Source organism: Callorhinus ursinus, unplaced genomic scaffold (genome assembly GCF_003265705.2).
Source record: "Callorhinus ursinus isolate GAN/ISIS: 27379988/994484 unplaced genomic scaffold, GSC_fseal_2.0 scaffold8, whole genome shotgun sequence".
Lineage (NCBI taxonomy): Eukaryota > Metazoa > Chordata > Mammalia > Carnivora > Otariidae > Callorhinus > Callorhinus ursinus.
In genome coordinates this window covers 2532237-2559279 of record NW_027397070.1, presented here as the reverse complement: position 1 = coordinate 2559279, position 27043 = coordinate 2532237, and the positions used below count along the sequence as shown (strand labels likewise).

The window sequence follows — 27043 nt, the reverse complement described above, 5'->3', positions numbered from 1 at the left end:
GAGGCAGCCCGCGCGGCCAGAGTGAGGTCAGTGGGATAGTGACTGCTTGAGTCCCCAGCTGTTGAAAACACTAGTTTGAGCAGCTGATCGAAACTGCCGGCCTCACAGGGCTTTCACGAGCGCTACGCCGTCGCGCATGCGCACTCATACGCACCAGAGGGCTAATTATAGGGACTTGGCATTTCCGGAGAGGACTGGCGCACGCGCCTCCCGAGCCCGCCTACTCCCCCGCCGGTCCCTCCCCAGGCCTGCAGAGGGCGTTGCCCCTTGGAGAGCCGGGGCGTGGCGCCGCTCTAGCCTGCGCCTGGGCTCGGTGGCGGGCGCCGCAGCTTAGCGTGCCCCACGCCTCCCCTCGGCGCAGGTGGGTCCGCCCGCGGGGGGCGGGAGTGTCTGGGATCCGTGGGGTGGGCGGGTAGGGGTAGTCTCCAGGCGCGGAGTGGTCCCCATTGCTGAGGTGCCCCGGCTTGGGTCCGGCCCCGGACGGTCGGGCTGTGGGCGAGGCGGCACGGGTACGAGTCCCAGTCTGGGTGGGCAGCTCCTCCAGGACAAGCGCTGCTTGTCCAAGGACCTTTTCACACCCCGGGGGTCTCCGCCAAGGCTCGCGTGCAGCTTCCGGGGACTCGCTGGGGGCGGGGCTAGCGGGGGCGGGGCTCCCGTGATCGACACTTCTTTCCCCAGGTCTCTCGGGCTTCCACTGGACCCCTCCCCTGTCCTGAGCCCTGAGCCGGCACCATGGTGAGATCTTTGAGTCAAGCCCCTCACCTCCGCATGCCCATGGCCCCCGTGGCCTTGCCTCCGTTGCCTTCTATAAACCTGGGGCTCCGCTGGGGGGAGGGGTTCGGTGGGTCTGGCAGCCTGCACCCTTCCAACCCCCCCCCGCCCCCATCCCTGTAGCACGGGCGCCTGAAGGTGAAGACGTCGGAAGAGCAGGCGGAGGCCAAAAGGCTAGAGCGGGAGCAGAAGCTGAAGCTATACCAGTCAGCCACCCGGACTGTCTTCCAGAAGGTGGGCCTTCAGAGGTAGCCCCTTCTCCAAATGGCCTTCTTAGTATCTCACAGAGGTCAAGAGCTGGGCCTTAGAGTCAGACTGCCTGGATCCATATCTGGGTTCCGTCGCTTACAAGCTGTGTGACCTTGGGCAAGTTACTGCATCTCTTTAAATTTCAGTTTGCTCTTCTGTAAAATGGGCCTTACTGCATAAGGTTGTTGTGAACATTCAATGAGAATGTAAACTCCTGAAGTGCTCTGCTGGTACTTATCGTGTAGTGTGGGGTTTACGGAACATTCAGTAGTGCTATGTATGTTATTTAGTCTTGCAGTGGGAGAATGATATGGTATCTGACCCTGCTACCTATCTTCTAAGCGCCAGGCTGGTGAGCTGGATGAATCGGTGCTGGAACTGACAAGCCAGATTCTGGGAGCCAACCCCGACTTTGCCACCCTCTGGAACTGTCGACGCGAGGTGCTTCAGCAGCTGGAAGCCCAAAAGTGCGTAGGAGTTCAGGGTCCCAGGAAGATGGCACTGGCCCTGCCCTGCCTGGGTCCAGGGGCAGAGGAAGAATGGGGCAGCCAGGGGCACAGGCAGAGGGGAGCGGAGAGCCGGGTGTAAAAAGTCAGGGGTGAGCTGAGGTTGAGTGTTGGGCCCTGAGTCCCGTTTCCCTCTGAGTGCAGGTCCCCCGAGGAGTTGGCGGCCCTGGTGAAGACAGAACTGGGCTTCCTGGAGAGCTGCCTGCGGGTGAACCCCAAGTCCTATGGTACTTGGCACCACCGCTGCTGGCTGCTGGGCCGCCTGCCAGAGCCCAACTGGGCCCGGGAGCTGGAGTTATGTGCCCGCTTCCTCGAGGTCGATGAACGGAACTGTACGTGCCTGTCTGCTGACTGTGCTCCACACGCTGGTTGCTGGGGCCTCAGTAGGGCCCAGAGTTGGGAGGGATGGGCAGGATAGGCCCATCGAGCTGGTGGCGAAAGGGGTGATGGAGACAAACGCATGCCCTGTAGAGCACACAGAGGTGTTCCTGAGGGCTGCCATGGGAACTCCAGGGGTTCCAGCCATGGAGCTCCCCTTGCCCTACTTCTGAGATGTGCTGTTGCTCCTCCCCTAGTTCACTGCTGGGACTACCGGCGCTTTGTGGCTGCACAGGCAGCTGTGCCCCCTGCAGAGGAGCTAGCCTTCACCGACAGCCTCATCACCCGAAACTTTTCCAACTACTCCTCCTGGCATTACCGCTCCTGTCTCTTGCCCCAGCTGCACCCCCAGCCAGACTCTGGACCACAGGGACGCCTCCCTGAGGATGTGCTCCTCAAAGGTCAGCAGGGTCAGAGGGTGCTGGGGAAGACTGTACTGTTGCCTTTCCAGCCCTGTTACCTAACCCTGTTCCTGAACCTGCTACTTGGGCTCTGAGCACCTACTTTGTGCCTGGCTTTGGGGGTGCCTAAGATTCAACGCCTGGCTGCAGGGCTCTCGAGTGTCCAGTGGGAAAGATGCAGCCGTTGTGCAGGGCCAACAGATGAATGGAACTGAGGGCTGGCGGTACTCCAGGGTGAGGGTGGGATGCTGGGATGGCCTGGGGCCCACCAGGGTCCTGGCCCTAGCCCGCGCCGCCTTGGCCTCTGCAGAGCTGGAGCTGGTACAGAACGCCTTCTTCACTGACCCCAATGATCAGAGCGCCTGGTTTTATCACCGCTGGCTCTTGGGACGAGGTGAGCAATGGGGAAAGAGGCTGGGCGTTTCGGGCTTGGAAGGAACGGAAGAGGATTTAAGGAGACCTGAGACTGTGTCTCCCCCCAGCTGACCCCCAGGATGCCCTGCGCTGCCTGCACGTGAGCCGGGACGAGGCCTGTCTGACTGTCTCCCTCTCTCGGCCCGTCCTAGTGAGTCCTGCAGCTTGTGCCGGAGAGCGTCACGGGTGTGGGCCTTGTGCCACTGGGGCTGACAGGTCTGTCTTTGTCCCCTGGGCCAGGTGGGGTCCGGGACAGAGACCTTGCTGCTGACAGTGGACAAGTCACCCCTGGCTGTGGAGTGGAGGACCCCAGATGGCAGGACCCGGCCCAGCCACGTCTGGGTATCCCAGGGCCGGTGGGGCAGAGTGGGGGGCTGGGGCGGCCCTGGAGCGGGGCAGTCAGAGAAGTGGTGAGGCGCAAGCGTTTCCTTAACCTGGTGCTCCCAGCTCTGTGACTTGCCTGCCGCCTCCCTCAATGACCAGTTGCCCCAGCATACATTTCGTGTCATTTGGACAGCAGGCGATGCCCAAAAGGAGTGTGTGCTTTTAAAAGGTGACACAGCCTCTATCTCTACCCCTTGCGGCAGCACTTTTCATCCTTGCCCTGCTCTCACACTGGTCCCCTTCTACCACCCGTTCTTATTCTCAGGCCGCCAGGAGGGCTGGTGCCGGGACTCAGCCACGGATGAGCAGCTCTTCAGGTGATGGCAGGGAAGCACACGGGCCAGGAGAGGGGCTCTGGGCACCAGGCAGCTGGGGCAGGAGGCCGGGGGCCCAGGCAGATGGTCTCAGACTGGGTACTGGGGACGACCAGCACCCCGAGGAGACATCATCCCCTCTCCCGCCCTGTCCATCTTCAGGTGTGAGCTGTCGGTGGAGAAGTCCACGGTGCTCCAGTCTGAACTTGAATCCTGTAAGGAGCTGCAGGAGCTGGAGCCGGAGAATAAGTGTGAGGCCCCATTTCCTGAGATCCTGCTCTTCTGAGGAGGCCCTTTTCCAGGAGGGCCTCCCGGGGACAGCAGGGAGGGTCTCGGGACGGGAGCAGAGGAGGCTCTAGGAGAGACAGTCCTTCTCTCACCCTCTCCTCAGGGTGCCTGCTCACCATCATCCTGCTGATGCGGGCACTGGACCCCCTGCTGTATGAGAAAGAGACGCTGCAGTATTTCCAGACCCTCAAGGCAGGCCAGGCCTGTGGGAGTAGGGAGCGGGGAGGCCCAGTGGGCAGCAGGAAGACAGCTGACGGGGCTTCCTTGCCATGCCTATCCCCGCCAGGCCGTGGACCCGATGCGGGCAGCGTACCTGGATGACCTGCGCAGCAAGTTCCTGCTGGAGAACAGCGTGCTCAAGATGGAGTATGCCGAGGTGCGCGTGCTGCACCTGGGTCACAAGGTACGGACTGCCGTGGGCACCTTCCTCGGGCCCTTCCTTCTTCCTCATGACCTGGACAGCTTTTGAGCCCTCTCTGTGGGCTTGAGCTGAGGCACTCTGGCCTCGCCGGGCCCCTGACTTTGGCCTGAGTCTCACGTGCCTTTCTGGACTTTCTTCCTAACCAAGATTGAATTCATCTTCCTTCCGGACTATTCCTCTTCCTGGCCTTGCTTTCTGTCACCTGCCCCCATCATTCTGGTTACCCAGTCTCAAACCCTGAGTCACCAGGGCCCTCTCATGCCATCCCTTCTCCAGGGCCAGTCATGTCTTCATTCTTCCCTCACAGTGAGCCGTGCCCCCCCGCCCCCACTCCGATGCTTCTCTCCCTGGAGCAGGCCCCAGCACCTAAAGCCTGGGTAGTTTCCAAAGATGTCTGACAAACTTCCCAGGCTCTGTTTTCCGTCTTCGTAGCCTATCCCAGTCAGTCTTCCCAACAGAGCAGTTCCGTCACATCGCTGCCGCCCACTTCCATTGTCTCCAGACTGGTCCCCCAGACTCAGCAGGCCTGCTCCTGCCGGTGTCTGTGCTTTCCCCAGCGCCCTCCTCCACCCCCTGTGCCTGCCCCCACTCCAGGCTGCCTCCACCCCTCCACCCGCCCGCCCACCCCCCCAGCCCAGCACTCCCTGCCTGTCCCTTGTCCTTGCTCTGGAGCGTGGACTGCTCGGGGTCGTAAGGTAAGCTTCTCACCTGCTCTGTCCTGTCCTCGGCCAGGGTCCCCAAGGGCCTGTGTGGGGCACAGAGGGTAAGTGCCTCATGAACCGTGGCTGCGGACCCTCCCCTAAGTCTCACTGAGTATCTCATCCCCCTCCTCAGGATCTGACGGTACTCTGCCATCTGGAACAGCTGCTCTTGGTCACTCATCTGGACCTGTCACACAATCGTCTGCGCGCCCTGCCCCCTGCCCTGGCTGCCCTGCGCTGCCTCGAGGTAAAGCACTCCTCCATCACTGTCCCAGGTGGCCCTTTTCCCTTTCCTCCCCCTCAGAAGTCTGCCCACCCCACAAGGAGGTGTCCAGATCCTCCCAGCCCCTGCAGATGACCCCTTGCCTTCTCTGCCTCCATTACCTAGCCTGACGCCAGCAGCTTTTCCCTGCACTGTAAGCTGATCACCCCAGGCTCCCTGCTTGCTTGCACCAGTCCCAGGCTGCCAGCTGGCTGCCCTGCCTTGACTTCCCTGCACTCCCTGCTCCCCAGGTCCTGCAGGCCAATGATAATGCCATAGAGTCCCTGGATGGTGTCACCAGCCTGCCCCGGCTGCAGGAGCTCTCCCTGTGTAACAACCGTATCCTTCCGGGTGCCTTTCAGGCCGGGGGGGGGGGGTGACGTGCCACACTGGGAAGGGACACACAGTAAGCTGGGAGAGGGGGCTCTGACAGCGTAGGCTAAGGAAGGAGGGTAGCCTGGGGCCGTATGGGGCATCGGTGACTTGCACTGGTGGTTTTGCAGGGTGGAAGTGACTTCCTCAAGCCAGTTCACAGACCAGCGGCCTGCAGATGTTCTTGGGTACCACATGGTATTTTAAAAATCAGAAAGTTTCGTATTAAAAAAATCTAGAATTCTGATTGTACTTAAAAATTGGAGGTTAGGGGCCCCTGATAGAGTCAGACAGTCACAGTAGAGTGTGTGACTCTTAATCTCAGGGTCGTGAATTCAAGCCCCACATTGGGTGTGGAGCCTGCTTAAAAAAAAAAAATGGGAAAGTTAAAGCAGTCTTTGGCCTGCATTTCCACTTAGCAAGCCTTGGCCATTGCCGAGTCATGGAGGCCTCCGTAGTCAGAGCTGGCTTTCTCCTTGGCCGTAGTCCACCACTGCTGGTACCACATGCAGCCTGCCGCTTGGGCTTCCTGCCTGGCCCCGGGGGCAGGTGTTTGCAGTCTGCAGCCTTACTCCAGGCCAGGGCCTCGTGCAAGATGCCTCGCAGCCAGACCGCTGGGCCGCAGTCCTTGTTGTGGAAGGAAAACCATGATGGCTACCCAGGAGCACATAGGTCTGGGGGAACCGGCCACGCTTTCCTTGACTCTCCTGCCCAAGGCCTCTGGCAGCCCACACTGCTCCAGCCTCTTGCCTCCTGCCCCAGGCTGGCCCTCCTCCACCTGCAGGGCAACCCCCTGTGCCAAGCAGTGGGCACCTCTGAGCACCTGGCAGAGCTGTTGCCTTCAGTTAACAGCATCCTCACCTAGGAGATCCTTCCCCACCCTTGCTCTTTAACTTATTGGGACTGAATAAACAATGGAGAGGCCCCCTCGGGCTGCTACGCCGCCCCCGCCCCCTCCGCCGCCGCCGCCACCATAACCACTGCCACCTATTCTGGACAAGAAGGGGAGAGAGTGAGGCTGTGTCAGCTCTCCCTCGCGCTTTCGTCTTCCACTCAGTTCTGCTGTTTCTTACCACCGGGAACCAAAGTCTCGGTATTGGGGCAGAATCCGCAAAATCTGAGTTCACCTTCTGGTTTGGGCTGGGGTGGGGATTGGGTTTGGGTTCAGGTTCTTTTTGGGGCTGGGCTGCAAAGCAGCTGGAAGTCTCCAGCTAGAAGGACTCATAAAAGGTTCTCCCATGACTCCTGTCCCTTCCAGATGCCCTCCGCGCCCTGGCTCATTCACCACAGCCGAGAAGGCTGTTCCCGGGAGGAACCAGGGTGTCCAAGCTCTGCCCTCTGTAATAAGAGCATCGGTCCTCAGTAGCATCCTGCGGTTGAAGAGCCCTTGACAATACTAGGTCTCAGCTGGCCCTCACAAGTGCTCAGGAATGAGCTGGTCAGGTCCACTGTACTGACGAGGAAGCTGCTCCTAGGGTGTGCCCACGTTTGCTGGGCTCTCATGCTGGAGCCACAGCTGGCTCTGCACCTTGGTCAGGGATTCCAGACTCGTGTTCTTGCTTCCGTATTGATAGCGAGTGATGGGCAGAGCCTGGCCTCCACTTCTGAAGTACTGAGCTGGGTGTCTACTCCCATGGTGCCCCCCCGCCCCAACGCCTCTTCCTGACTTTAAAAGCGCTGAGGCACTTGAGCCTCCTGGAGGGAGGAGAGGGAGCAGCTCAGTGGCTAGAGCACTGAGTCAAACCTGGCTAGGTGGGGGAAAGGGAAATAAAAGGGAGAGAGTGTGACAAGGCATTACCCTGACTCCCTGGGAATCTACTGGGGCCCACAAGTGCTTACACACTTCCGGCTGCTCAGGACCCCGCCCCCCCCCCGCCCCAGGTTCTTAGTGGCAGCCCTCAACAAAGCCCCTTGGCTGACCTGCCTGGAATTTTGATTTTTACTTACGTGTCCCCTGAGAGTGTTGGAGGTGGACACAGATCCTCTGCCAGGTCTGGGGCTTGGAACCGGGCAGGCAAAGGTCAATGTGGGTGTGAAGGGCTCCCTGCCAGGTCCTGGAGTCTCAGTCCCCACTCCCTGAGGCTCCACCCTGCCCGATGCATCACCAAACTCTGCCCTTCCTCAGGTTTGCTTCCTTGTGTCTTGTCAACCCCGTTTTCACTGTCTTCTGTCCAATGGCCCATGGGCAGAGCTAGGACAATAGCAGGATGTAAGGAAGAGACCCCCAGAAAAGGGCCCCAGCATTCCCAAAGAACTTTCAGGAGAGCTTCCCCAAAGATGCCTGACCTCCACTTTGCCTTAGGGTTCTCTCAGTGGCATCCCCGGTGTTTTTCCAGTCCCAGGGTGGAGTTGGGATGCACACAGGGCAGGTGCCTGGAGCCGGTTGGTCAGGATTTCTGGGAAGAATTCCAGGCTGGAGAATCCTGGACTCCAGCTGACGGGCTACCCCTCTCAGTGAGAGGGGGTACTCTGCCATCTAGGGAGAGGGCCTCAGTTCCCCCCTGAGCCTCCGAGCCAGGGCCTAAGCCTTCACCAAGCCCCCAGGCTGGGGGGAGAAAACAAGAAGTTGCTGCTACCCTGACCCTGACCCTCACCCCCCCAACCCAATCTCAAACTTGTAGGGACACGGGAAGCTGGGGGCAGTTCATTCATGCCAGGGGTTGTGAAGCAGCTGGAGGAAGAAGGAAGGACAGATGGGTGGAGGGGGGGAATCAGAGGATCTGGTAGAGCCAGCAGGTCAGGGGTTGGCTGGTGGAGCCAGTCTGAGGGCCTGGCTGCTGATGTCACCAGTCTGCAGCTTAGGATCCCAGGACCTCCCTGGGCAGGACCAGGCCCATGGGCCAGTTTCATGGGGCTGAGCCTGGCCAGGGCTGCACCAGAGCCTGGCAGTGGGGGGCCTGTGAGAGCAGAGACAGGCCACCTGAGCTTGGGAACAGGGTCCCCTGCATAGGGGCGTGGGTGGAAGGGGCACCCTGTCCCATTGCCCTCGGGGTTTCTCGCCCAGGAGAGGGGGCCCCTTCTGCACCAGTCTGGGAGGAATCAGCCTGGAGTGGGGTCCCTCAGTGGGGGCGGTCTCCCAAGACCTTCCACTTTCACCTCAGCTTTGAGTCCTGACAGACCCCGGCCCCACCCCGCAGTTCCTCGAAAGGGTAAAGGGGACAGGGCCAGGTCTCATTTCCTGCCCCTATCTCCAGAGTCAGCCCCTGGAGGCTGGGCCTCTGGGGTGGGGGGGTTGGAGCAATCAGGTTTGCCCTCTCCACAGCTTGGCCCCGCCCTCCCCCCTCATAAACCACATACCCACCCGCCCCACACCTTGCACTTGCTCCATCCCAGCAGTCCCGACCTGTCCCAGCCCGGCCGCCAGACTCAGTGCTGCTGTCGCTGACACCGCCGCCAGGTGAGGCTCCGTCGGGGACTGCGGTGCTGAGCCCAGGGGACTCAGGTCGGGGCCCCAGCAACGTGGGGCGCGGGCCAGCCTGAACCTGTCAGCCCAGGGCCGGCTGCCCCGACGCAGAGGCTCCGTGCCCCTGGACCGCGGGCTCCCGCACCTGCAGCGCCCTGCCACTCTCATAGCTCCGTGTGGGTGACTGACCCAACGTGGGGAATGCCAAGAACCTCAAGTCCTGCATATCACCCGCCTGTCTTCTGCAAGGAGCCTCTGCTGAGGGAAGGGGTGGGGGATCTCTGCTAACAATGGGTCCTAGAGGCAGGCAGCTCATGGACTTCTAAACTGAGTAACTGGCAGGAGCAGGTCCCAAGGATGGTCTGTGTGCCGGGTCCTGAGGCTATGACAAGTGCCCACTCTTTTCTGGGATGGGTTCTTGAGGGCAGGTTTCTCAGTGGGGCATCTGGTTTGGTGGACGTCACTGCGGGTAAAAGGGAGATTTCTCTGCAACGTGGGTAGTTTCTCTAGGTGAATCTTGAGAGGAGTCTTTGGGGAGGGTCCCTGGTTGGGTCTGGGGGGGTCTCTGGGGCAAGATCAGGTCATCTCAGTCAGCTGGATGGGACTGTGTCAGCTCTCCAGATGGAGGGCTTCTGTGTGCGCTGGCGGGGGCGGTCTAAGTACAGGAGGTCTGAGTGGGTGATCGGAGCCTCCCTGCCTCTTCTGCACAGGCATGACGGACGGTCCTCGGTCGGATGTGGGCCGCTGGGGCGGGAACCCCTGGCAGCCCCCCCACACACCTTCTCCGGAGCCAGAGCCAGAGCCAGACAGAGGGTCTCGTCGAGGAGGCCGTTCCTTCTGGGCTCGCTGCTGTGCCTGCTGCTCCTGCCGAAACGAGACAGATGGTGACTGGGGCCCGGAGCCCCATGGAGACCGAGGCTCCAGGGGTCGAGGGTCCAGCTCTGGGAGTCGAAGACCGGACTCCCGGGGCTCAGATTCCCGCCAGCCTGGCTCCCGGACCGGCGGTGTGAACGCAGCTGGAGATGGTACCATCCGAGGTGAGGCCCTCCTGCCCACCTTATCTGCCAGCCGAAAGGCCTTAATGGGGCCCGAGACTCATCCTGACGTCTCTGGGGGCCTGGGAGGCCTAGGATGGGGCCTGGGCTTCCCATAGGGCTTCGCTGACCCAGAGCTGTGGCCTTGCAGAGGGCATGCTGGTGGTGACCGGTGTGGATCTGCTGAGTGCACGGTCAGACCAGAATCGCCGAGAGCACCACACAGATGAGTTTGAATACGACGAGCTGATTATACGCCGTGGACAGCCTTTCCACATGGTCCTCCACTTCTCTCGGCCCTATGAGTCCTCCGATCGTGTCGCCCTGGAGCTGCTTATTGGTCAGTGGGGCCTGCAGTGGGAGGGCGAAAGTCCTAGAATGGGGGGCAGGGGTGCTGGCTAGCAGGGCCTCCCAGCTCTGGTATTAGGGTCAGAGGGACATCTTTAAGCTCCTCCCTCACCCCGCTCCTTACCTCTGCCGCGTAAGACAGGTGCAAGCATAGGAGGGTGTTTCAGGGAGGGTCTTGGTGTCCCATTTTCCTAAGATCACCCTCTTTGAGCCTCCAGAGGCATCTGTCTCAAAACACTTTCTCTTCAGGTGCTTGCTTCAGCTGCTGCTTCTCCGTGGCTGCCTCTGTGTGTCTTTCTTTCTGGGTCTGTTGTCCTACCCCAGGGTGCGGCTGGCTCTCTCTCTCCTCTCTGTCCAGCTCTGTCTCTGTTTCTCTGTCCCCATGGCCCAGGGCAGGTGCCTCCCTCACCGCGTTGCTTGGTGGCCGTTGACTGCCCAGGCTGGTGATTATGCTGCTGCCGGGGGCGGGCGACTCCTCATACCCTTTGATTAGAGCCTAGCCTTGCCCACCCCAGCCTCTAATTTCCCGGGTACCCCCACCACTGCCACCAGGGATGCTCTAGGCTCTGGAAGCTGCAGCCCCATGGAGTAGGCAGGGTTGGCCTTCAGGATCTGGGCTGCCCTTTCACATGGGCTCGGGGCATCTGGACCCAGCCGGGGCAGCTCTGTTCCTCCAGCCCAGGCACTGGGACAGTCAGGCGGGCAGAGGGTGATGGTGGCCTGGTCTCTTCTACCCACCTCTGAGTTCAGTGTCTGGGGAACAGGTTTGGGATGTTGGACTAGGGCTCTGCCCTGGCATGCGGGCAAACATCGGGTGGGGACAGAGCTGCTCTCAGAGACTGTCACAGACTAAGGTGGTGGCCCAACTCAGGGACACGCACACACGCTGGCTCATACATATTCTGGGTGGGGTTGGGAGAAATGCAAGGTTCCATCTCCCCTCAGAGAGGCCTCATCAGCTAATTGCTGCTTCCCCTCTTCCAGGAAACAACCCTGAGGTGGGGAAGGGCACCCACGTGATCATCCCAGTGGGCAAGGGGGGCAGTGGAGGCTGGAAAGCCCAGGTGACTAAGGCCAGCGGGCAGAATCTGAACCTCCGGGTGCACACGTCCCCCAGCGCCATCATCGGCAAATTCCAATTCACCGTCCGCACACGCTGCGAGGCTGGCGAGTTCCAGTTGCCCTTTGACCCCCACAACGAGATCTACATCCTCTTCAATCCCTGGTGCCCAGGTGAGCCTGCTGGAGTCAGGAGCAGGGCGTGGACAGGAAGGAGGGCCGGTCAGAGCTTCTCTTCCTAGAATCCGAGGCTAGGTACCTAGGTGAGGTGCCTGGCTCTAGGAGAAGCCAGCCTCCTATTGTCCAGGTGAGGCGACCTAGGTTCAGCATGGAAAGGTGACAGCCCAAGGTCATGCAGACTTGCTTCTGCTAGCGAACCGCCTTGGTTACAGTCACCTTCCTCCCACGACCTCTGTCATGCTCCCCCATCCTTTCCAGGAGAAATGCCATCAGACTAGCAGTGTCCCCACTCCTCTGTGGACAGTAGTCTTGCAGAATTGGCCCAGCAGCGGGGGTGGGGGGTGGGGGGGCAGGAGAGGGCTAGAGGGGACCAGGCATGTGTGTTTTGGGGACACAGAGGACTTCGTGTATGTGGACCATGAGGATTGGCGACAGGAGTATGTGCTTAATGAGTCCGGGAGAATTTACTATGGGACAGAAGCCCAGATTGGCGAGCGGACCTGGAACTATGGGCAGGTATGGCTGGCCGGCCAAGGGCCGCATGCGCTTGGGGGAGCAACAGGCCGCTGGGGTGGAGTGAGGGAGCAGGTGCTGCTGGCCTAGGGGTCACCTCTGCCCTCCCTCCGTCCAGTTTGATCATGGGGTGCTGGATGCCTGCCTGTACATCCTGGACCGGCGGGGCATGCCATATGGAGGCCGTGGGGACCCCGTCAGTGTCTCCCGGGTCATCTCTGCCATGGTGAGCACCCTCATGTCTCTGAGTGCTATTCTGTGTCTGTCTCCTGCCTCCCCTGTCCCCCGCTGCTGCCCTTTCTGATTTCTCCGGGAACTCAGCCCTATCCTGCCCTTGCAAAGGGTATTGTGGGAGGGGTCTCACTCCCTCTCTTTCCTCCTTGCCTGGCCCCACCCCACCCTTCCTGGCTTCAGTCCCAGCTCTTGTGGAATGTAGGGCCAAACCCAAAGCTTGGCACACCCAGGATTCACATTACTGTGTCAGATCCGGCAGGGGTGGGGGGTGGGGAGGTGGGGGGGGGACTGATGTTTTGGGGAGGGGTGGGCAGGGCTCAGGCTGCTGGCTAGATCCTGAGGCATTTAGGGGAAAGGGAAGGGCAGGGGCAGGGCTGGGGACCACATGGGAGGTCCTGAGCCTCTCCCTCCACTCCACCCCACTCCATCCTGTCCTGGGCAGGTGAACTCCTTGGATGACAATGGGGTCCTGATTGGAAACTGGTCTGGTGATTACTCTCGAGGCACCAACCCTTCAGCGTGGGTGGGCAGCGTGGAGATCCTACTCAGCTACCTACGCACTGGCTATTCTGTTCCCTATGGCCAGTGCTGGGTCTTCGCCGGCGTGACCACCACAGGTAGTGGAGGGACTGGGGCAGGAGCAGCCTGGGCCCTGCGAGAAAGAGGGAGGGAAACCAGAGCCCCACCCAGCGGCGGCTCTAGTGCAAGGACAGGTGGAGGGGTGGGTGGTAGGCTGGCCTTAATTATCATTAATTAGTGTTAACTACCTAGAGAGGCCTAGGGGAGAGGAGGGAGAAGGGCCAGGCAGGGCCAAGTTCAGGCAGGTGGCCTGGCTCCCCCTGACTCTCAACGCTCCCTGGCCCTAAGGCCTCCTGACCCCTGACCCAGCTTGGCAACCCCAGTGGCCCTTGTCCCACTGCTGTTCCTCCCCTGATACCTCACTTACCCACCACCACATTACGGTCTGGGCCCCGAACCCTAACCCTGGCTCCTCCACAGTGCTGCGTTGCCTGGGCCTGGCTACCCGCACGGTCACCAACTTCAACTCAGCACACGACACAGACACATCCCTCACCATGGACATCTACTTTGATGAGAACATGAAGCCCCTGGAGCACCTGAACCATGATTCTGTTTGGTGAGGCTGGGGCCAGGGCTGGGCTGCCCATCCCTGCGAAGGAATGATGACCAAGACCTGGACGTCGAGGGGACACTGGGGAGGCCCTGAGCAGGCTGCTCAGACCCAGGCCTCCCTCCATATCCATCCAGGAACTTCCACGTGTGGAACGACTGCTGGATGAAGAGGCCAGATCTGCCCTCGGGCTTCAATGGGTGGCAGGTGGTGGACGCCACACCCCAGGAGACCAGCAGCGGTGAGACGGGGCCCTCCCTGGCTCCTGTGCCCCACCTTGGCCCCATCCCCATCTCCCAACCTGGGTAACAAACCCCAAGTGTCAGGGCCGGTTCGGGCCCTTTAACCCCCGTGTTTCTTTAAACGGGCTTACCAACAGAATCACCGCCCTGCCTTTGGTCAATTGTCACCTTTCTGCTTAACTATCTATTAGCCTCAATTTCCTTTGTTTATGATTTATTACGATTTGTATGATTTACATATTCAGGTTCAAAAGTCAAAAGATGGAAGAGAGTTCAGTGAGAGGTTTTCCTCCCTAACACACCCACTCTTCTCATTTGCCTTTTTACTCACACATCCTGGAGATAATTAATTGAAGGGCCCTTTTATTTATATATGTATTTAAAGTTAAAAAGGCCATTACAGGGGCGCCTGGGTGGCTCAGTCATTAAGCGTCTGCCTTCGGCTCAGGTCATGGTCCCAGGGTTCTGGGATCGAGCCCCGTGTTGGGCTCCCTGCTCCGCGGGAAGCCTGCTTCTCCCTCTCCCGCTCCCCCTGCTTGTGTTCCTTCTCTCGCTGTGTCTCTCTCTGTCAGATAAATGAATAAAATCTTAAAAAAAAAAAAAGGCCATTATAATAAGTAGTACATGCCTGGAAGGGGGGAAAGTATAGAATGGAATAACTCAAAATGTGGAAGTTCCCCAGTTTTCTCTGTGGATGTTTTTGTTTTGTTTTGAGTAAATGTCTAGGTCCCACCCCAGACCTGACACATCAGACATCCCAGGGATAGATTGATGCTAAGAATCTATATGTTTGAAAGTTCCCCTGGTGATGCTGAAGATCAGCTGGGCCGGGGACCACCACAAGCCCTTGTGGGACACATGGCAGTGGTGGCCCAGAGAGGTGGAGCGACTTTCTCTAGGGCACAGGGCCGAGCCTCTCGCATTCCTGACTCCTTCCCTTCACACATTCTCATCCACCAAGTTCCCCTCTTGTCCGTTCTGTTGCTCATTTTGAGTTGTATGTAGGGTACAGAATAAAACCAGGGTTCAGATAGGTTCGAAGAAGAAAATAACCCCATAACCCAGCCTGCGGAGACCATCACTGATGTCATCATCTACTGATCTCCTTTTCCCCAGCACACACGTTTCTGCCAAAATTGGACCTGCTGTACATTCTGTTCTCAAGCAGCCCTCCCTTCCCACCTTAACATTCCAGCGCCAGGCACCCAGGCCTGCCCCTCCTGCTGCCTTCTTCCCCACCTCTCCCTTCCTCACCCCAGGTCAGATGGCTCTTGCCTAGCCTACATTTCGCCTCTCTGGCCAAACCCCTCCCTCTCAATCATCTCTTCGAATGGTGCTCCCTGACTTGTGCAACCCAGTGACGCCTGCCATGATGGAACAGCGTGGCCCAGGAGCCTGGGAGATCTGACTTCCTGTCCCCACGCTGGGGAGCGGTGGGGTGCGTGGCTCACAGGGTTCTGAGGCCAGCCAGACCCCGGCTTGATCCAGCTTGATCACTTCTCAGATGTGTCATCTTGGGCAAGTTGCTTGCACTTTTGCACTTTGGTGTTGTCTGTAATATGGGGATAATATATGCCAGATAGGGTTGTTGGGGGAATTAAATGAGGTCATTCATTAGAGAGATTAGCAGCATGCCTGGAATATAGCAGCTACTTAGTAAATATCCGCTCCTTCCGTTCAGTTATCTGATTGTCTTGTCAGACTCCGACATCTGTTTGGCCTCCCTGGGCCTATTTCCTCATTTGGAAGAGGAAACCATAGTGTTGGTGTTTTCTAAGATTCTTTTCTTTGTTTGTTTATTTATTCTTTTAAGATTTTATTTATTTGAGAGAGACAGAGAGAGAGAGAAGAGAAAGCATAAGCAGGGGGAGCAGCAGAGGGAGAGGGAGAAACAGATTCCCTGCTGAGCCAGGAGCCCGATGCGGGGCTCGATCCCACGACCCTGAGATCATGACCTGAGCCGAAGGCAGACGCTTAACCAACCGAGCCACCCAGGCGCCCCTCTAAGATTCTCTTCCGTTGGGTGGCCCTCACTTCCTATTTTGCGTCCTCTCTTGCCAAGCCTCTTCCTTGTCAGCCCATCTCCGGAAAACTTCTGAACGTGCTGAGAACAGACTCTATTTCCCACCAGCTCCCCTCCCACCTCCCCACAGAGAGGACACACTGCAGGCTATAGAGCTGAGGGTTTGTTCTGGATCTTTCTGGAGGGTGGCTCCTTTCCCAGCCAGCAGGCAGAGCCACCGTGGGCTCTGGGTTTGTCCTGCTGCAGGATGGAAGTCCTGACCTCGGGGGGTCACAGATAGCCCACACCCAGCTTCGGCTAGTGGAGGAAGGACGTGCCAGTGACTTGGTTATCAGGGCAGGCTTGTCCCACGTTTGGACCCACCCTGGTTGACTGAGGCCAAATGGAACTGAGCTCTTCTCTGTGTTCCTTCCCTGGGTTGCCCCAGGTGGCAGCTGACCCTGAGGCAGTGGGCGCTGGGCCTGGGTGGGTGGGCCTCTCCCCAGGATTAGAGGGTCCCCTCAGCCTCCTTTGACCTCTGTCCTGCTCCCCTAGGCATCTTCTGCTGTGGCCCCTGCTCTGTGGAGTCCATCAAAAATGGCCTGGTCTACATGAAGTATGACACACCCTTCATTTTTGCCGAGGTGAGGGCTGTGCTCCAGGTGCCTTCTCGGGCAGTCTGGCGGGACGAGAGCACTGGAGTTAGGCCTGGGTTCTCTGGTCCTGACTTCCGCACTGACTGACTAGCTGTGTGACCTTGGGCAAGTCATTCATCCTAGAGTCTAGGTTTCCTCCACTGTAAAAGGGGGATAAGAATGGCTGCTGAGCTTCCTGTGCTCAGGATCAAAAGAAATAATGGGGGGGCGCCTGGGTGGCTCAGTCATTAAGCGTCTGCCTTCGGCTCAGGTCGTGGTCCCAGGGTCCTGGGATCGGGCCCCGCTTGGGGCTCCCTGCTCAGCGGGAAGCCTGCTTTTCCCTCTCCCACTCCCCTTGCTTGTGTTTCCTCTCTCGCTGCGTCTCTCTCTGTCAAATAAATAAATAAAATCTTTAAAAAAAAAAGATATAATGGGTATGAAACTGCTTTAGAAGTCGTAAAGTCAGCAAATGAGCATGAGGGATTACTGTTATTAATGCCAAAATGTACTGCAAGAAGCTGCCCAGCTTCTCTGCTCTCGGCCTTCCTCTGGCTCCGCTTGGAAGGACTCCCAGTTTGGCTGTGCCAGGAAGTTCCTGACCTTTGGATCCAGCCTTCCCTGCAGCTGGGGGTCAGACCCTCCCTCAGAAACTCAGGCTTGCTCATTCCCGGCTCACCACCCCCCCCAACAGGTCAACAGTGACAAAGTTTACTGGCAGCGACAGGATGATGGCAGCTTTAAGATCGTGTATGTGGAAGAGAAGGCCATTGGCACGCTCATCATCACAAAGGCCATTGGATCCAACATGCGGGATGATGTCACCCACATCTATAAACACCCAGAAGGTACCATTCCTCCAACCGGGTCGGCTCTGGCCCACACCCGGGGTTCTCACTGAGCACTTGCCCACTCCGGCAGCACCCATAACCTCACCCCTGACCCTCAACCCCCAGGCTCAGAAGCAGAGCGGAAGGCAGTGGAGACAGCAGCCGCACACGGTAGCAAACCCAACGTGTACTCCAGCCGCGACTCGGCGGAAGATGTGGCCATGCAGGTGGAAGCCCAGGACGCAGTGATGGGGCAGGACCTTGCGGTCTGTGTGGTGCTGAGCAATCGCGGCGGCAGCCCCCGCACTGTGAAGCTTCACCTCTACCTCTCGGTCACCTTCTACACCGGGGTCACGGGGCCTGTCTTCAAGGAGAGCAAAAAGGAAGTGGTGCTGGCTCCAGGGGCCAGTAAGTGCTCCTTCCCCAGTCCTGCCCCACGGATGGCCAGGCACCCCGTGGCTGTAGGCCCAGAGACCCCCCTCTTCGGAGGCCGTGTCTGGGTAAGCAGGCCCTGGTGACACCTTGCCTCTTCTCCGCAGCGGACCGCGTGTCCATGCCTGTGGCCTACAAGGAATACCGGCCCCACCTCGTAGACCAGGGGTCCATGCTGCTCAACGTCTCAGGCCACGTCAAGGAGAGCGGGCAGGTGCTGGCCAAGCAGCATACCTTCCGTCTGCGCACCCCAGACCTTTCTCTCACAGTGAGTGTGGCTTGCTGGGCAGGAGGGATACGCGGGGGCTGAGGGAAGTCGGAGGGCAAGGGGCAAAGGCATGAAACTGGGAGAGGGCTGGCCTGGCGAGCAGTTCCAGGAGAAGGGGATTGGATACTGGCTTTGGGCTCTTGGGCCTCCATGTCCTCATCTGTAAAGTCCGATCTCATGTTCCTGGTTCTGCAGAAGCTTCATTTGGGGAGTGGGTTGGAGTTTCTTCTCTGGCTTTTGCAGAGCCCTGTTTCTCTCAAGGGTGGAAATGTGGGACTCGGGGAGATTTTGATGCAGAAGGAGTTTTCCCTCTGGTGGAGTGTATGGTTCCACTGTATCTGGCTGGGGTCTCTGATGTGGAGGTGGGCTTCTTCTTCTCCTAGTTATTGGGGGCAGCCGTGGTTGGCCAGGAGTGCGAAGTACAGATTGTCTTCAAGAACCCCCTGCCTGTCACCCTCACCAACGTCGTCTTCCGGCTTGAGGGCTCCGGGCTACAGAGACCCAAGATCCTTAATGTGGGGTGAGTCTGGCCTCTCCCCCACCCCTGCCCTTTTCTGCCTCCCAGACTGCCCCAGGTGCCACACTGTTTCCTCTCTTGGTCAGGACAGTAGTCAGCCAGGACCCAAGACAGCAGCCTAGAGCCAGCCAGCAATGCCTCCTGACTCGGTTCAGGGCCAGCAGCAGTTAAGAAGACCTGCCATGTGCCTAGTGCTGGGCTGGTCCTTCCCCGCGGTCTCACTAGGGAGCCAACACTTTACTTAGGAATCATTAGCAACTCATCACTAACACGTGCCCAGCGCTCAGGAACCGACCGGGCACTTCAGAATCATTATCTCATTCGCAGACCACAAAAACCCTTCAAGGTACATTCGAGATCATCATATGATTAAAAGCAAAGCTTTGGGATCCTGAATTAGGTTCAAGTCCCAACTCCAACACTCACTGGCTGTGTGCCCTGGAGCAGGTGACTTATCTCCTTTAAGCCTGTTTTCTCACCTGGAAAGTAGGGATGACAACCATCCCGGTTCCGAGGGTGGTTCAGGGAGCTAGGTGTGATATGCACATAAAGCATTTAGTGTTGGCTCTGGCCCAGCGTGAGCCTCTGTTGGTCGTTCTTTTTTTTTTTTTTTTTTTTAAGATTTTATTCATTAAGAGAGAGGGACACATTAAGAGAGGGAACACAAGCAGGGGGAGTGGGAGAGGGAGAAGCAGGCTTCCCGCCGAGCAGGGAGCCTGATACGGGGCCCGATCCCAGGACCCTGGGATCATGACCCAAGCTGAAGGCAGATGCTTAACGACGGAGCCACCCAGGCGCCTCGATCATTCTTATTTTGATTATGGCCACCGCCACCCCACTTTACGATAGGGAAGCTGGCAGCCACACCGTAAGGGGCAGACTGCGCTCTTCCCACCTGGGCGCTCCTGACATGCAGGCTCTCAAGCCTGTTGCTTTCTTTGCGTCATGAGGGCCGAGCTGCAGTTCCCAAGGTGAGGGCCCTGTGCCTCAGGCCCTCCACCAGCCGCCTTGGCCCTCACCCCGGGCCAGGTGAGGCTCCGCACCCAGTGAGGGGACACCGAGTGCCTGTGTCCCTGGGCCTCTGCTGTCCTCTCTGACACAGACACACACGCTGCTGTTTCCCTCCCTGGAATAGCACAGAGGGAAAGCAGAAAAGGCCAAAGGCTGACCTTTAAGATCAGACTTCTGGGGACAGGGGCAGGTGTTTTCCTCTTTTGACAAAGAATGCCTGGGGGAAAGGGGTGGCCCCTGTGGGGCAGCTGGGTAGGGGATGCTGGGGGTCCCTGCCCACCCTGCGCATCCCTTCCCCTGACACAGAGCAGGCTCTGCCAGCTGGTGGCCACCACTCTTGGCCAACAGGCCGAAGCTGAATAGTTGCTATCCTGATCTTTGCCCCAGCCTTGACCATGGATGATGTGATATGCCACAAAGAAGTGCTTTTCCCCATTTCACCCTACGTGGGTCTCTTTCACCTTAGAGAGTGCAGCTGGGGCTCCCAGGTAGCTCACCCTCTAGGCATCTCTCACCTGCAGATGATGGAGAGAGGTTCCCCCGAGTTGAACTCCCCTCAGCCCCTACACCAGACCTTGGATTCTTGCCCCTGCCTAGAAGTAAAGAGGTGACCCCTGTGCTGAGCATAGGGAGATCCAGCCCCTACCTTTAGCTGTGGGGCTTGTACGAGCCTCCCCCCAGCCCTGCCTTTAGCTGTGGGGCTTGTGCGAGCCTCCCCCCAGCCCTGCCTTTAGCTGTGGGCCTTGTACGAGCCTCCCCCCAGCCCCTGCCTTTAGCTGTGGGGCTTGTACGAGCCTCCCCCCAGCCCTGCCCTTAGCTGTGGGGCTTGTACGAGCCTCCCCCCAGCCCTGCCCTTAGCTGTGGGGCTTATACGAGCCTCCCCCCAGCCCTGCCTTTAGCTGTGGGCCTTGTGCGAGCCTCCCCCAGCCCTGCCTTTAGCTGTGGGCCTTGTGCGAGCCTCCCCCCAGCCCTGCCTTTAGCTGTGGGGCTTGTACGAGCCTCCCCCCAGCCCTGCCTTTAAAGGCCCCAGTCCTCCCTCCAGTAAATGAGAGGGTTGGATAGTGGTTTCTCGAGGCAGGTCCTCCTTGGACATTCTGTGGCTCCTTGCTACCTCAAGCCCAGTCTGGGGTCTACAGAGCAATTGAGAACTCCGAGTGGGGAGTCCCTGGGTTGGTGGTTCAGGTATAATAGATTCCAAGACGGGTGTTACTTTGCTCTCATTGGCACATCAAAGGCTGTGGGATGGGAACTCCATTAGGCATAAGGTGTGCCACCCAGTGGGGTGACTGGCCACTTAATAAACATTCCAAACTTACTCCTCCAAATGGCTTGTTGTCACCACCACAGCAGTCACCCGGGGAGGCTGGGAGTCTGTTCCAAACCCTTCTGGGGAATTTCCCCCACAGCCTGAATCATAGTCTTTAGAATGTCCTTAGGGTGGCCTTCTGGGGCTGATTTGACTTTGGAGAAACCGCCTGAGGCCATTTAGAGCTAAGACTAATTAATAAGGAGATGGGTGGGGATGCCCTTTTCCATCAGGAATGAAGCTTGACTGTAAAGGAGGAACGGGGTGTCTGGGGGGGCGGGGGGTGGGGAGGGGGACAGAGAGAGGGACTAGACTGGGCACACTTGATGTGCTTGTGGTTTTCAGTGGCTCTGAAGAAAAATCTGAGAGGAGTTTTTAAAAATGTTTCAAGCCTTGGCAACATGGTTGAACAAGTACATAATTGCAGGACAGTGCTCATTTGGATGTCTAGTTTCTGGTGTCCTTGTCAGAGAGTTCGTTTCATTCCCTGCACTGGGTTTCAGGCACATTCCAGCTGTAGCAGCTGATGTGCTGCACTTTAACTGGCAGGCGTGGGTGTGGCAAGGTGGCGGCTGACACTAAGGCCAGGGCTGGGAGAGATCTTGACATTGCTAGCTGGAAGCTGGAAAGCAGCCTCTCTCGGAAATAATGTTACAAATAAAGGCTATATTCTGAAATAGTACCGTTCAATTCTACTATGAATTAAGTAGAAGGTTTTCTTAAAAATATTTATTTGACACACAGAGAGAGAGAGAGCACTAACAGGGGGAGCAGGAGAGGGAGAAGCAGGCTCCCCACTGGCTCGATCCCAGGACCCTGGGATCATGACCTGAACCAAAGGCAGACGCTTAACCAACTGAGCCACCGAGGCACCCCTAGAGCTTTGAAGTCTGGTCTGAGCCTAAAGAACTTGAAGCTTGTATCTATGGAAAAGTGGGCACAAGTTAAAAATACAAATTTGTAACTAGCCACAGTATAGCCCATCTGTTATGTTTTAGACTTAATGTCTAGTTATATATTTTGATTAGAAGTCTAGAAATTAGGTCTATAACTTAACAGTAGACTGTATATATATGTCCCCACCTTCCACTTCTTCCCTCCTTCATGGAGCTTAGAGGCACCTACAAGACCGTCTGACCCCACCCCCTCATTTTGCATCCACTCCCATATTACACACCAGAAGGTGAGAATCAGAGTTTAGTAACTTATCTTCAACCACACAGCTAACGGCGCTAGAAGAAAGAGTACAGAGTGGTCCAGGGGAGCCCTGTGAAAGCAGGCTCCGAGCTAACTAAATGTTTAGTGCCAAGGAGGGCTCATCTTCGAAGTTGGGGTGTTGGCTCATTCCCTTGGAGGACTGAGGTGTCTGCACAGAGTTGGGCTCCAGAGAAAAGAAGATCCCCAGGGCAGGCTTGGGTTGACTAGGGGGCTAGAGGCAAGGGTTCAGGCAGAGGCAGGAGAGGACAGATGCCAAGAGGCACGAGCGAGAGGGATGGAGATGCGGTCGTGGTCAGTGTGTAAAGCGCACACAGGGGCTGCTGCGGGAGCTCAGAGCAGGACGAGGCTCATTTCCCTGAGGGCAGGAGGTGCTCAAGGGAGCCCTCACTGAGGGGGTGGTGTGAGTGGGGCCTGGAGCGGGGCCTGGAGCCAGCCCAGGAGCAGAGCGTGAAAACAGAGTGAGTTCAGGGAGGGGAAGGAACTGCCTGTCAGGGCTGGTGGGCAGGAGGAATGGTGGGGGATGATGAGGCCATGCAGGCAGGGCTGAGTCAGAGGGAGCCTGTGTGTCGGGTTAGGGAGCTGCAGTCTCATCCCTAAGCACCGAGGAAGCCCAGCCCTCGAAGGGTTCAGCTCACCTCCGAGTGACTGGAGACTAGAGTGGAAAAATAAGGTAGGACCTAGGAGGCAAGGAGGCCAGTTAGAAGGCTGGTGAAATTGTGACTCCCAGAGGGATGGTTGGGGACTAAATTTCCAGATATCTGTGAGGAAGGGAGAAAATGAAGACACTAGTATGTGTGTGCACACGAACACATGTATGTATGTATGTCTCTCTCTCACACACACACACGCACACAAAGTGTCACTTTAAAGATGCCAGTTGTCTGTTCCTGGGAAGAACTTTCCTTTTTCTCTGAGATAACATCCTTCCAATGTTTTGGGGTATTTAAAATGCTCCTTCCTGTTTGGAAAGATGATCATGGCAGAGGATAATTAATTTTCTTCCACTTTTTTTCTTGGCAAAACTGAAATTATTTGGCAATACTGTGTTGAGCCCCAAAGTCTCTTGGTTTTTTTTTTTTTTTAAAGAGTTTATTTATTTGACAGAGAGACACAGCGAGAGAGGGAACACAAGCAGGGGGAGTGGGAGAGGGAGAAGCAGGCTTCCTGCAGAGCAGGGAGCCTGATGCGGGGCTCGATCCCAGGACCCTGGGACCATGACCTGAGCCGAAGGCAGACACTTAACATCTGAGCCACCCAGGCGCCCCATTTTGGTTTTTTTAAAAAAAGATTTCATTTATTTGAGAGAGAGAGAGAGAGAGAGAGAGAGAGAGAGAGCGCGCGCGCGCACACACACACGCATAAGCAGGGGAAGGGGCAGAGGGAGAGGAAGAAGCTGACTCCCCACTGAGCAGGGAGCTGATGCAAGAGGCAGGGCTTGATCCCAGGACCCTGGGAACATGACCTGAGCCAAAGGCAGACCTCAACCGACTGAGCCACCCAGGCGCCCCCAAAGCCTCATTTTGAAGTTTCCTCAGTCCCGGAAGTCCCAGGTGGGATAGGTATAGATGGTGTGGTTCAGGCAGGAGCACTGGTGATGGAGAGGTGGGAGAGACAAGGCAGCCGTCTCTGTCCAGGTGTTTGTGGGAGTGGAGAGGGAGGACTCCTGGGACGACTGGAAGATTTCCAGCTCAGGCAGCTGGGAGGGTGGCGCTGACCTGGCTATGAGGAGGCAAAGGCCCAGGAGGCCTTGGGGCTCAGGCTTTGTCCTGGCCATGGGTATGGGGGTTCCAGCTGAGCCCAGAAATGCCTGAAGTGCTCTGCCTCCTTCTCCTTCCTTCCTGGCTGCCCCGTCAGTCCTTCCTCCTGACTCCACCCACGGCCCATGACCCTGTCTCTGCCCACAGGGACATTGGCGGCAACGAGACAGTGACATTGCACCAGAAGTTTGTGCCTGTGCGACCAGGCCCCCGCCAGCTCATCGCCAGCTTGGACAGCCCACAGCTCTCCCAGGTGCATGGTGTCATCCAGGTGGACGTGGCTCCGGCCCCTGGGGGCGGGGGCTTCTTCTCAGACGCTGGAGGCGACAGTCACTCAGGGGAAACCATCCCTATGGCATCTCGAGGTGGGGCTTAGCCCCTGGCCAGGAGTGATGGGACTGGAGTCAGATGAGCAAGGACATTGCCTCAAGTCAGGGGCCTACTGCAGAGCTGCTCCCCAGAGGCTCAGGTGGGGAGGCCAGGGCATCTGGGCAGGGAGCCAAGCTTCACTTGCACGGGCAGCACAAATGCTAATAAACTGTTTTTTAATGAACTGTTTTTCATGAAACCGTTCTGTACATTTGTCAGTTCGTGGCAGGCCAAGGAGTGTGGACTCACGGCCTGTCCCGGGGATGCATGTGGCGTTTCGGGCACCCCCGGTTCTGAGAGGGCTGGCTGGGGTCAGCAGCGGGGCCAGCTCAGCAGCTCTTGAGATAGAACCAGTCTCCCCCCGACCCCAGGGTACGTCTACTGACCAAAACCCTTCGGAAGCCCGCTGGAGTGGGGTTGGACCGCCTCCCTTCCCTGGCACCTACAGTGGGAGAGAAGCATCTAAACTGCCTTTTGTAGGCACATGTTTGAGGTAGAAGTAGGCTGGAGTTCTCTCTGAGCAGCAAAAACCACTTTCCAGTATTTATTTTCAAATGTCCTCGTCTAAGAATTTTTACTAAAGTAATACATGTTCAACGTGGAGAACTGAGAGAATACAGAAGATTGTAAAGAAGAAAACCGAGAAACCTCAACCACAACCAGGTACTGAAAATAGCTATTAAGGTCGTGTTTCATACGCTGTTCCCCCCGCCACCCATGTAACTGGGGTGCGCATTTTCCCACAGCATTAAATATTCTCCGCAAACATCGTGTTTACCCTGGACAGTAGTCTTGGCTTCCAGGCCGTCATCCTGGTCCTCCTGCGGCCCCCGCTCAGCCTTGGGGTGTTGGAGTGACCCAGGCCCCCACCCAGGCGCTCCTCCAGCCAGCTACACTCTGCCTCGGTGAGCCCTGCCAGTGTCGTGGTTGTAAGGACTACTGGGCCCCCTTGAACTTCAAATTTGCTTATCTCCTGCTTTCTTAGCACGTCTAGTGGATATCTCATAGACTTCCCACGTGGTATGTGTCCAAGCTTGAACTGCGGACCTCCTGTAGCCAATCCTCCCATGGCCTCCCCTCTATCAGCAAATGGCAACTCCATCTTTCCAAGTTTCATGGGCCCCAAATCTTGGAGTCATTCTTGGCTTTTTTCCTTCTCTCACGTCCTACATCCAGTCTGTCCGCGAATCTTGATGGTCTGTCTCCCGTACAGAGCTGTCCAGCATCTGACTGCTCCTCATCCCCTCTTCCTTTCCCAGGCTCCAGAGCTGCCTTCAGCTCTCATCTGGATTGTTCCCCAGCCTCTTGATCATTTCCCCCACTTCCGCTCTTGCCCTCTTGGTCCTCTGTTCAGCACACAGCAGCCGGGATGGCCGGGTAAATCTAATCCAGTCAGCCCTCGGCTCAAAACCTTCTACGGCCCGGCCCTGCTTTTCCTTCTGGAGGAGTACTGCCCCCAGCTTGCAAGGCCAGCCCCGCCCTGTTATTTAAGTCTCAGCTCACAGGCCACCTCCTCAGGGAACTCTTCCCTGGCCCCCCCGTCTGATTTGTTTTCCTGCCCCCTGGTCTCTTTAGCCTATCATCCTATTTTATTTCATGTCTTGCCTAGCACTCATTGTTTGACATTGGGGTGTTTTTCTGCTTATTAAATTCTGTCTCTTTTCTCTGAAATGTGAGTTCTGGAAGAACTGAGACCTTCTGTGTCTTGTTCACATCCCGGTCCCAGGACCCAGAACAGGGCCTAGCACCAAGTGGCGCAAGAGATGTTTGCTCCTTACAATTTAGGGGCAACAACTTGCAAGATGTGACTTTTAATTGTTCCATGAATTTATGGAGCAAACTCCAGTGGTTTCCCTATGTTTTTATTTTGTTTTTAAAATTTTCCCATTTTTAATAACAGATGAACAAATTCAGTCCCATAGAATGACATGATTTAATTGATTAATCCCTTCTTCCTGGAAGTTTAAGTCTTTGCCATGTTCTGCCATTACATGCATAAATATCCTTATAGAAGCACATATATCTTTGTGCTTGTTTTTTATTTCCCTGAAAAACCCCCTAGAGTGAGAATTATTGGGGAAAAGGAATTGAGCATATTTAAAGTGGTTGATACATTTTGTTCATTAGTTTCCAGAAAGATGGAGCAGCAACACAACAGTATCTTTTTTTAATTGAACACCTGGGAGAAAATGTGAGAGCTTAAGATTTCTAACAACTTTGTAACTTGCTTCACATTTGTTCATTTTACCCTGGTCCCCTGTGTTTCTTAGAGCTCGGAAATGCTTGAAATCCTCAAAAAGAAAAACAGAAACACAAAGAACAGGAAGGCAATGCTGTTCTCCAAACAGCTGGAGGGAAAGAAACAAATATATACGGAGCTCCCACTATGGGTTAAGTTCCAGCTAGGGGCTCGAGAGGGGCATCTACTTTAATTCTGTGGAGATGAGCGTTAGAATCCCTGGTGTCGTGGCTACTGTGCTCTGGCCTCGGGCCTCTAGTTCCCCTCTACTAGAATGTAAGCCCATGAGGACAGAGACCGCCCCCACCGCCTTACTTAGGGCTGATTCACGGTCGGTGACATGCAGCAGGTGCTCCATAAGTATCTGTTGAATGGACAATGAGCTACATTGGATTGTGATGGGGAGACTGGGAGCCAGGGGGAGCAGTGGAGGATTGTGTTTTGGAGCATTTGTGGGAAGAAGGCATGATGGATGACTAGACCAGCTCTAGGAAAGATAGATAAATGGGCACCTGGGGAGCTAGTAACTATCAGTGCAGACTCCTACTGGGACTGTACCTCAGAAAACTGTACCAGGGAAACCAATTTTATGCCTGTTTATATTTATGTATATGGTTATTTCCTTGACATCAGCATTTATATTACAGAGTGGTTTTTAAAAACAGATTTAATTAATCAATTAATTAATTAATTAATCTTGCAAGGGGAGGGGCGGGGGGGAGGAAGAGAGATAAGCAGAATCCATGCTGAGCCTGAAACCTGATGCAGGGCTCCATCCCACGACCTTGAGATCATGACCTGAGCCAAAATCAAGAGTCAAACACACACTTGGGGCACCTGGGTGGCTCAGTTTGTT

General features: G+C 56.9%; 2 protein-coding genes across 5 annotated transcripts; both read left to right on the top strand.

Moving 5' to 3' along the window:
• The first annotated feature begins 204 nt into the window (after nucleotides 1-204).
• RABGGTA (Rab geranylgeranyltransferase subunit alpha) lies at nucleotides 205-6385 on the top strand. Of its 2 annotated transcripts, none has more exons than XM_025870265.2 (17): nucleotides 205-361; nucleotides 679-735; nucleotides 895-1005; nucleotides 1363-1487; nucleotides 1671-1858; nucleotides 2102-2305; nucleotides 2616-2699; nucleotides 2788-2870; nucleotides 2960-3061; nucleotides 3167-3272; nucleotides 3369-3420; nucleotides 3580-3668; nucleotides 3809-3897; nucleotides 3992-4108; nucleotides 4961-5074; nucleotides 5341-5428; nucleotides 6178-6385. In XM_025870265.2, exons 2-17 carry the CDS (start codon nucleotides 733-735, stop codon nucleotides 6324-6326), a joined length of 1704 nt encoding a protein of 567 aa, XP_025726050.1. In that variant the 5' UTR covers nucleotides 205-361; nucleotides 679-732; the 3' UTR covers nucleotides 6327-6385. The 2 variants fall into 2 exon arrangements, with proteins under 2 accessions (XP_025726050.1, XP_073751088.1); XM_073894987.1 differs by lacking the exon at nucleotides 205-361 and adding an exon at nucleotides 396-509.
• A 35-nt stretch (nucleotides 6386-6420) lies between these two features.
• Nucleotides 6421-24132, top strand: TGM1 (transglutaminase 1). Of its 3 annotated transcripts, none has more exons than XM_025870258.2 (16): nucleotides 6421-6554; nucleotides 8795-8858; nucleotides 9575-9901; nucleotides 10050-10238; nucleotides 11231-11479; nucleotides 11883-12001; nucleotides 12117-12224; nucleotides 12675-12849; nucleotides 13232-13370; nucleotides 13502-13605; nucleotides 16164-16252; nucleotides 16935-17088; nucleotides 17197-17478; nucleotides 17610-17770; nucleotides 18154-18290; nucleotides 23727-24132. In XM_025870258.2, exons 3-16 carry the CDS (start codon nucleotides 9577-9579, stop codon nucleotides 23953-23955), a joined length of 2460 nt encoding a protein of 819 aa, XP_025726043.1. In that variant the 5' UTR covers nucleotides 6421-6554; nucleotides 8795-8858; nucleotides 9575-9576; the 3' UTR covers nucleotides 23956-24132. The 3 variants fall into 3 exon arrangements, with proteins under 3 accessions (XP_025726043.1, XP_025726044.1, XP_025726042.1); XM_025870259.2 differs by having other exon boundaries at nucleotides 6485-6554; nucleotides 8798-8858; XM_025870257.2 differs by having other exon boundaries at nucleotides 6510-6554; nucleotides 6720-8858.
• The last annotated feature ends 2911 nt before the right edge of the window (nucleotides 24133-27043 follow it).